Source organism: Tachysurus vachellii, chromosome 13, assembly GCF_030014155.1.
Source record: "Tachysurus vachellii isolate PV-2020 chromosome 13, HZAU_Pvac_v1, whole genome shotgun sequence".
Taxonomy (NCBI): Eukaryota; Metazoa; Chordata; class Actinopteri; order Siluriformes; family Bagridae; genus Tachysurus; species Tachysurus vachellii.
The window spans coordinates 22,473,969-22,483,968 of NC_083472.1; the positions used below are offsets into that span (position 1 = coordinate 22,473,969).

Genomic DNA, 10,000 nt, shown 5'->3' on the forward strand with positions numbered 1-10,000 from the left:
AAAAGAATAAATATTTTCCAAGTTATAGGTCCAAGTTTAGCTCTTGTTGGACTTATTTTCTAGACTCGTTTTTATGGACATACAGGAAATATATTGTATATTTCTCCGCTGTGATAAAAATACTACAACTTTGGCTACAATTTCCATGTCATAATAAAAACAGCTGTTTGTTTACAAGTAAGATTATCACTGAAGCATGTGATTTCAATCCATACACCTGGTTTCACTTTCAGCATTTAAAGTGTTACACAAGTTACAAAAGTCCGTCATCAGCTTCGAGATCATGAGCTTCTAAAAACGTTTCTAAAAGATGCAGATGCAGATTCGTTTATTGTGGTACAGGACGTGTACAAGCAAAAACCTCCTTGGGCATGTAGAGTGTTATGTCCTTATGGCTTCTGGTCAACCTGAAGTGCCAGGCCAGAAAGTGCTTGGCCCCATAATCGCTGCTGTAATCGCTTGTGTAAAAAGTGTAGAACGGTGTTAACATATAGGTTTTTAATTAAATGGTACATTCATTAACAATAGCAGAAAAGTAGCTTGTGTGTGTGTGTGTGTGTGTGTGTGTGTGTTTGCTTCTATTTGATATTTTAAGCCTGAAAAGTGCTGTAACGAAAGTGTAAATCTAGAAACTTGAATTTTCTTTTCCTGCAACTTTGGCACTGTTTTTGTCCATATGGGCTTGTTAGTGTAGAAAGCAATAACAAAATCGGAAGCGTTAAACCTCAAACATGAATTTCTGTGAATCGACTCAGCTGCAGAAAGCGAGTCGAGCATGAAGTAGTGTGTAGACGGGGAAGTAGAGGTTTCAAGCATTCTAGATAATTAGTTGTAAAATAAAATAAATAATAAATAAATAATTTCTGGTTACTTGCAGAATTGTCTCATTCAGTGGCAAATTCATTTTCTCAGTTTTTTTTATTATAATTTGATAGCAGCCAGTTAAAAAAAATAATATTGTTGTTTAATATTAATTTATTTTCATTTTTTATTTCTTTGCAATTTTGTAATCTTTTGTTGTCATTAAACTGTAATAAACTATCAATAAAACAAAGAATGATAAGAAAGTGGTTAACGACTGTGATACTAATTTTGTGTATAAAGATTTTTCATCCTATGTGGAAAAATTCTTTGTCCAGATAACTGATGCTTCCTTCTGCTGACAAATAATGAATATTTAATTCAGTTCAGTTAAACTCAATACATACAATTCAACGACTCTATCATATAAATTGTGGGTCATTAGTATATAATACTTCATCTTTGGTCTGTTCGTATTTTATAATTATTACTTTTTGTGTTTTTTGTCTGTTTGCAGGCTCTTTTATCAACGCAATAGCAGAGGGACCTGTCGACGGAGCGCTAGGTGGCTTAAAAGCCATGCGTCTCTATGTTCACAGCAATTCAGAAGCCTGGGCTGTCCTGAGTGAAGTGAGTGACCTGTTTGTGTCCTTTACTTTACAGTAGAGCCAACAAATTTTATGTAAAACAGAAAAGAGAGACAGCACAGCTAAATATTTGGAAAAGCAATAAGCCATCCTCTCTCTCTCTCTCTCTCTCTCTCTCCCTCTCCATCTCTCTCTCTCTCTTTCTCTCTCTCTCTCTCTCTGCCTGTCTGTCCGTCTCCCTCTTTCTCTCTGCAACCTCTCTCTTTCTTTCTCTTACTCTCTTACTGTGTGTGTCTCTTTCTTTTGCATCTCTCTCTCTCTCTCTCTCTCTCTCTCTCTCTCTCTCTCTCTCTCTCTCTCTCTCTCTCTCTCTCTCTCTCTCTCTCTCTCTCTCTCTCTGTGTCTCTTTCTCTCTCTCTCTCTCTCTGCCTGTCTGTCCGTCTCCCTCTTTCTCTCTGCAACCTCTCTCTTTCTTCTCTTACTCTCTTACTGTGTGTGTCTCTTTCTTTTGCATCTCTCTCTCTCTCTCTCTGTCTCTCTCTCTCTCTCTCTCTCTCTCTCTCTTTCTCTCTGTCTCTTTCTCTCTCTCTGCCTGTCTGTCCGTCTCCCTCTTTCTCTCTGCAACCTCTCTCTTTCTTCTCTTACTCTCTTACTGTGTGTGTGTCTCTTTCTTTTGCATCTATCTATCTATCTATCTATCTTTTCTCTCTCTCTATCTCTCTCTCTCCTCTCCTCTCTCTCTCTGTTTTGTCTCAGCATATAACAAAGCACTTACACTCGAGACTTTCCATAAATTTTAAATAAAATTTTTATTAACAAATATACCATTACAAACAAGTTTTTAAAATCTGTTTATTAAATCTCTAACCCCCCTCACTCTCTCTCACTCTCTCTCTCTCTCTCTCTCTCTCTTTCTCTCTCTTACCTTTGATAGATATTCATTCAAGTTTAATGAACCCAGAGGAGAGGAACCCAGACCCACGGCAACTCGTCTATCTTCCTCTAAACAACAGCGCCCCGGTGGTCAAAAAACGAATTGAGGAACAGAGACGTGACCTTTCATTGTCATTTTTCTGACGATTGGATCGCTCCTTGTGTCCCAGAAAAACAGAACAGAACAACATCACTGAGGAATCCCCACTCCGTTAAAGTCTCAATTATGACTCTTTTGACTTAAGTAATGAGAGCAGGAAGTCACTTGAAACTTGTCATTTGTTATACGCAGTTGTTTGAGTCTTTGCTCAAACACACCTACATTTGCACAATAAGAGGCTAATATATATACGTGTAGTATTTTTTTATGGAGATGTTTTACAAGGATAGTGATCCGAATATCATTCCAAAACCCAAGTCATTATGTTACATTACATCACATCCCTCAATTCTTGTTCTCTCTCTTGGTCCTTAGCATCAGATTTGTGCAAAAATTAACTTTTCATGTATGAACAAATCTCTTTCTAGTCCCTTGTTTACATGTTATATGCATACAGTGCTCCACTCTAACCATATAGTACATCTCCTTTCCATAAAACACACCCTAAAGTACGAAAGTGTCGCCACAGCGAGCCCGCCAAGAGGAAACCGCTTATCCAAGATCCCGTGAAAGAAGTTAACAGAAAGGAGAAGAAGAAAATAATTCAATATATATCAGTGAAAATAAGTTTGAGGTACTTTAAATGAATTTATTTATATATACAAATATATAAATTGCAGTCATTTGAACTGTATACATGCCACATTAAATTATTTCTGTTGTCCTTCCTGTGGTGTAGTTAAATAATTAAATATCTAGATTTTTTATGTTTTTTCTTAGTTTTGAACTTTTGAACTTAAGTATTTGTTTTTAAATAACAAAAAAAAAAAAACATTCATGTAAATTACAGGTTACAGGTTTGAACATTTGCAACGATTTATTAAGTCCAGAGATGAATCCAAATTGTTCGGGATTCCCAAAGAAAAGTAGACGCTTACTGAGAAATAGTAATAGGTTTCTACTTAAATAGCTAGTTTTACATTGATGTCAACACTCACAGTGCACAGGTGGTCTAGCTAGTTAGGTTATGCTAGCATTAGCTTAATGGCAACTGCTAGCAGCCAACATACAAAAGGTAAACAGGATCATTCCAGTTTATGTTGACTTTAAACATCTCTTTACTTCACTTGAGGAAGAAGAAGGTGACAGATTAGCTAAATGCTAAGGTCAAGTACTTGAAAAGTGTTAGTTTTCCCTTAAATTTATATTTGAATTTCAGGGTTTTGATTTTTTTTTTTCTTCACATCTCAAAACTGTAAGCGTAATTTATGTTTTTATTAACAGCAAATCTGACCCCTAGAGAAAATTCACCACAGACAACAAGAACCAGGCAAAATTGAAAAAAAAAAAAAAAACGTAAATTATATCCCAAATTCATACTAAAATACTTTCAGAATCCAAGTTTCAGGAGTGTGTGTAGATATAAACAAAAACGCTAGAAGAAATGAAACACTGAGGAGAAAACTGCCAATTAGAATAAACTGTTTTGTTTTGTTTTGTTTAGATTGATATGATTTTTTGACTGGCTAATTAAGAAGAATTAACAATCATTTTTAAATAATATCTGATTTTTTTTCTGACACTTTTCTGATTGCCCATCTTTACTATTTTTATGGTTCTAGTCCACTTCCTGTACTTGCTATAGACATCAGGGTCTTTTAGTCTTTCTCACAAATTTGTTTCATTTAGCGAAATAATTATTTTTGAATTGTGTATTATATTTTTATTCAAATCTTTTTTATTAAGAAAAACAATTGTTTTTGTTACCCAGCAGGATGTATATTTTGATCCCTGATAAACGAAGAGACGTGACATGAGAAAGAAACCTTAAGTGAAGTCAGACGTCCAGGTGAACACTGGATTATAATAAATCGATAATAAATTATAAATTATTCTGTGTAGTTCAGAATCATTATATAATCGATTCTTTCTCTCTTCACACTTGATTCTGTTTACTTTGGAATTCAAATCATGGCCGCAGTAAATTAGAATAGATTTTACATTTGAAAGCTCATTTAAAAGCTCATTTGCAGTTGTTTGCATGACACGAACTGTTGTCTTAAGATAATGTCTTGAACCATGAGGCCTGTGCATAAGCAAGGTTTCATCTCCAAAATCAAAGTTTTCAGTCTGCTTCTTTGGGAAGATTTTGTTGTGGAAGTTCCGAGTGTTAGAGAGATTTAAAGAATAAAGTATAACACTGGTAGACACGAGCAAGAGTAAAAAGGTTACACAATTTATTGTGCTCAGCTGCGCAGCAGGACCCAACACTCCACATGTGGCATGAGGGATGAAGGGCCAAGATCATTGATTACATCAAGGTTTTATAGACAGAACTCAAGAAAACAGAAGATATGTAAAAGCAAAACATCATCAATCATTGGCTCAAAATTACCGCATGCATCTCCTGACCAAGCTAATCTGATCAGGCCAAGGTCTTCTAGAGGACTTATTGGACATTGTTTATGGACAACTCGTCCCCAGTCCCTACCGCCCTTGTCATAATCTTAACAAAACCTACTGATGACGATGTCAGTCTCTGGTCATGACGCACACAGTGTACAAGCATAGAAGGACAAAGCCTTATGAACATCTTAAGATTAGAAATTTCCACCACAATTTAAAATGTGCCGACATTTCCACATTCCAGAAAAGGTTTAAAGATTGATTTTTTTCTCATTACTAGATTTTTTTTTCTATTTCTCCTGCACTAAAAAAAAACTATTATTAACATATTATTACTTAGATGGGTGCATCTCGATCTGCTCTCTGGCACAATAGGGTAGTGAATCAGTATATTGTTATATTATACAGTACACGGTATATTTTTAAGTTAAGCTGCTTACATTTGTAGACGAAGTCATTATAGTTGATCACATATCATGTGGGCAAAAAACATACGCACATCTGTGATTTTGTATGTGTATGTGATTGAGAAATATAATACATAATTACTGTATAGTTAATTAATTAAGGAGCACCAGATGCAGCGTCAAATGAAAACATATTTATTAAAACAGGCACTAACAAGTCCAAACACTGGTTAAATGTCATTACGCAATCGTTAAACACATGTTGTGTGTACACAGCTGTAATGGAGGCCTGTTAAAACTCCTTAGTGAAAAGCACCAGGGGATCAGAAAGGTTATTTTCCCTGAACAGAATCACCTGAATAACTCACCTAATTTATCAGGTTACCTAAAAACACGTTTTGGCACACGGCAGTTTCACAGACACTTTCATCACTGCTGTGTTGAGGAGAAAGAAATAAAAAACTAAAAAAGCTATTTAAAAAAACAACAACATGAAATACTAACAAAATAAAACAAATTAATGGCATCAATAAATAAATGGAACTATTTAGCAATGAACGTTTTAATACTCTGCCCTAACATAAGGCAAAAATTACAATAGAAAACAAATGAAAATAAAGAATATCCAACATCATTAATAATCTCTTATTGTCACAGAATGCATTATTAGGATATTTTTAGTCATGTGACATTAAAAGTCGATAAAAAGCAGCGTCGTAAATATAACATGTAACAGTAGTTTATATGTGGTTAAATTTAACAAGTGAATAAAGTAAACCGGGTTGTCATGGTGTACAGTTAATGGACTCTATATGCCTGCAGGGGGAATCAGGAATCCTCCCTTATTTCCGTTTGCTTTTGGAGTCAGTGGTCTGAAAGACGCTGGAGGCAGACATGAGGTTCTCGATGTACTGACCCAGAACTTGGTTCTCAGATTTGAGCTTGAGGTTTTCCTCCTTCACGGCGTCCACTCGAGACGACAGATCTGATAAACAGACAACGAGACATGCTTAGAAACAGATCACTGTTTCACAACTATCTGCATTTGTGTGTGCATTATATATGGCCAAATGTTTGTTCACACCTATTATAGAAGTATGTTTTTTTTAAACATGCCAATCCAAGTTTATTCCACTTTGCTGTTATAAATAAGCTCCACAAGTTCATGGAATGATTTCTGCTAGATTTTGGAGCACAGGGGTTTGGGTTCATTCAGCCATGACAACATAAGTGAGGTAAGACACTACTGATCGAGTGAGAGGCATCCCAATTCAACCCAAACGTGAGTGGGAACGTCAAGGAGAACGTCAGGGGTCAGTCAGGGGGAACGTCAGGGATAACGTCAAGGAGAACGTCTGGACAGTCAGGGGGGACATCAGGGAGAACGTCAAGGAGAACGTCAGGGGTCAGTAAGGGGGAACGTCAGGGATAACGTCAAGGAGAACGTCTGGACAGTCAGGGGGGACATCAGGGAGAACGTCAAGGAGAACGTCAGGGGTCAGTCAGGGGGATGTCAGGGATAACGTCAAGGAGAACGTCTGGACAGTCAGGGGGGACATCAGGGAGAACGTCAAGGAGAACGTCATAAAATTAATACACCAATACAATATTCAATCCAAGTAAACTTCTTTTAACACATTCTAAACCTAGTTTTCTGCTTTAATTGGCCTTAAACTTGACTATTTAAGACTCCCACATATCGTATGAAAGCACTGATGATGTTTTACCCTCGAGAGTGTTCTGTAGCTCCAGCACCTGGTTTATGAGCCTTGTTTTCTCCTCTAACTCCACCTGGTTTTCCAGATCACCTGAAACACAGAGCATCTCTGATACAGGTGTTGTGTCCCATATCATATCATACACAGTCTCATTATCATGTGTTTAGTTCATTACACTTAGTGATTGTTTACCATCCACATCAGAGTTCATGGTGAAATAAACGTCTTCCTGTTTGGGATGCAGGGCTGCGGCTCTCAGGTGCACTGAAAATAAGCCAGGAAGATTTATTAGAACATAATTTAATGATTTGGTCAGATAAAGAAATTTAAATATTCAATCATTATAAAAGACGCTAAACAAACAAACAAACATGCTAGCTGTTATAGCGGCCAGATTTCGTGCGCTCGGATTGGTCACTCTAACAATCACTCAGCCCAATAAGAGGACAGCTTGTGAAAGGCCTACCAATCGTAGCGCAGGAGGCGGGATTTATCGCCAAAAATAGCTTATATTTGTTTTTGTCCAAAACAAAAAGCGTTAAAAATGTTTCCATGAAAGCGACTGCTTTTGTGATTAAATCAATATAACGATAGTAAAGTTGTCAGAAAACGTAGTTCATACGATATCGTTTGACAACATCCAGCTAAACGCTAGCACAAGCTAACTAGCTAGCACAAGCTAACCAGCTAGCACAGAGCAGAATGACGTAAACAGCGCGTGAGGGGTTTATCACTAAAGATGTGCGATAAAAAAAAGATAGCAAAAGATACGAAATCTTAACTATTAGGGTGTAAAAAAATACCCTAAAATAATCATACTCACCAAATCAAGAGATTCAAATGGATCAGATGGTTTTCTGATCAGAGGAGGATGCTGAACAAGCGTATAACAGGGTTGCCAGTTGCTTACATGGAAAATCCCTCCCAAACACTACTGATATACAGTACATAAGCAAACTTACTTTATTATTATTATTATTATTATTATTACATATTTCAAAGTTAGTGACACAAATCACAGTTTCATATTTCACTTCTGCTGTAAGAAATTAAGAAATGCATGGCCAAAAGTGTTTTATTCCTCTTATACAACAGCATTTTGTCTGTATCAGCCTTTTCTGGTCGTTTGTTTATTTGTTTGGTCGTTTGTTAAAATTGTTTACAATTTTTATTTTATTAAAGAACACGTTTCATTCATAAACTTCAGTTTAATGTTGTTGAATGTTTACAAGACAAGTTAGTTCCTGTTATCCCTTACATTATAACATCGATAAAGAGTCGTATCCTAGCCTGAAAACATTCCCACACAGGTTATAATAGGAATAACTTGACATCATTTTACATAATGTATAGTTGATTTTAATGTTATGAAACAGCCTTGTGTTTTATACATGTGACATGTTAAAGCAGCTTTTCCATCACCAGCTTCTCTGTTCTTTAAGTTAATAAGAGAGAAAAAAACACACAGCTTGTCATATTTATTAAAAAAACACAAAGTGAAAAGCCATCTGAACCGATTACTTGTAATAATCGACAAATAAACCCATAACACATATCCGTTATTAGTAGGGGAAGTCGTGGCCTAATGGTTAGAGAGTTTGACTCCTAACCCTAAGGTTGTGGGTTCGAGTCTCGGGCCGGCAATACCATGACTGAAGTGCCCATGAGCAAGCCACCGAACCACCAACTGCTCCCCGGGCGCCGCAGCATAAATGGCTGCCCACTGCTCCGGGCGTGTGTTCACAGTGTGTGTGTTCACTGCGGTGCACTTTGTGTTCACTTTGGATGGGTTAAATGCAGAGAACGAATTCTGAGTATGGGTCACTAAACTTAGCTATATGTCACTTCACTTCATTCACTTCACTTCACTTCGCTTAGTGTATGTAGAGTGTGAACCATATGTGTCACTTTGAAAGTGGTCTGACTAAGTAAACAGTTAAAAGTATTTGAACAAGCATGTTAATATAAATCTCTGATGTGCTTTACAGCCAGCATTACTGCAATAAATTCTTGCTCTTGAATGAATATCAGTATCAAAAGTAACATGGCTGAAGTTTTTGAGTAAAGCACTAACAAGCACACCAACACAAAAATGTGCTTAAGTAGCATATCAACATTAAAGATGTATGTATTATTTAATAGTTATTTTATTATTAATAATCAATTTTCTGTGGTTGCACTTTTGTCTGTCAGTTCACAAATTCATTCGAAAACAAAGACAAAAGACTGAGAAAATACATTTGGTTTTCTTCTTCCTATCTTCCCATCCTTCTTCCTCCTATCCTATCTTCCAAATATTTCATAGGGGGGGGATGTATTCTGGTAACAATTTTGAGTAAATGTTCTAAAACACAAAAATGGATATTTTTCATAAACTACTTAATATCCAGCCATCTGATATTACATAAATGTGTAAGAAGTAATAAGCACAGTAAGAATCTTATGTATGTTAATGATGTGATGTAGTTACAGTGAACTGTAACCCACTACAGTGGGTCGTTCAGGATGTTGAGAAGGACAGGTTTTATATATATTTAAAATATATATAATCTTTAATATTTGTAAGTGCAATGTCAATGGATCCCAGTAGTGTGTGTGTGTGTGAGTGTCTGTGTGTATATGTGTGTATGTGTGTGTATATGTGAGCGTATGGGTGTATGTGAGTGTGTGTGTGAGAGTGTATGTGTGTATGTGAGTGTGTGTGTGTGTGTGTATATATATATATATATGTGAGTGTATGTGTGTGTCTGTCTGTGTGCATGTGTGTGTGAGTGTGTCTGTGTGTATGTGAGTGTATTTGTGTGTCTGTGTGTGTGTGTGTAAGTGTGTGTGTGTGTATATATATATATATATGTGAGTGTATGTGTGTGTCTGTGTGCATGTGTGTGTGAGTGTGTCTGTGTGTATGTGAGTGTATTAGTGTGTCTGTGTGTGTGTGTGTGTGTGTGTAAGTGTTTCTGTGTGTGTATATATATATATATGTGAGTGTATGTGTGTGTCTGTGTGCATGTGTGTGTGTGTGTCTGTGTGTATGTGAGTGTATTAGTG

At 36.4% G+C, this 10,000-nt stretch overlaps 2 protein-coding genes across 2 annotated transcripts in view; one reads left to right on the plus strand and one right to left on the minus strand.

The window, feature by feature from the left end:
* Nucleotides 1-4,310, plus strand: part of zgc:154054 (Alpha-1,3-mannosyl-glycoprotein 4-beta-N-acetylglucosaminyltransferase B-like) — a 27,943-nt gene extending 23,633 nt beyond the window's left edge. The window contains exons 14-15 of the mRNA XM_060885801.1: nucleotides 1,319-1,431; nucleotides 2,323-4,310. Of these exons, the coding sequence (XP_060741784.1) occupies nucleotides 1,319-1,431; nucleotides 2,323-2,340 (131 nt within the window). The 3' untranslated portion in view covers nucleotides 2,341-4,310. The remainder of the gene's footprint in view (nucleotides 1-1,318; nucleotides 1,432-2,322) is intronic.
* A 1,103-nt stretch (nucleotides 4,311-5,413) lies between these two features.
* On the minus strand, nucleotides 5,414-7,879 carry scocb (short coiled-coil protein b). Its single transcript, XM_060885804.1, has 4 exons — nucleotides 7,776-7,879; nucleotides 7,145-7,216; nucleotides 6,962-7,042; nucleotides 5,414-6,219 (listed from the first exon to the last, which is right to left on the minus strand). The coding sequence occupies exons 2-4, from the start codon at nucleotides 7,161-7,163 to the stop codon at nucleotides 6,077-6,079; spliced, it is 243 nt and encodes an 80-aa protein (XP_060741787.1). The 5' UTR covers nucleotides 7,164-7,216; nucleotides 7,776-7,879; the 3' UTR covers nucleotides 5,414-6,076.
* Between the last annotated feature and the right edge of the window lie 2,121 nt (nucleotides 7,880-10,000).

Bases quoted from the DNA above. Each gene is read 5' to 3' on its own strand.
- scocb (XM_060885804.1), bottom strand. The intron at 6,220-6,961 runs GTAAAACATCAT...TCTGTTTATCAG, and splicing joins GCTACAGAACACTCTCGAGG to ATCTGTCGTCTCGAGTGGAC.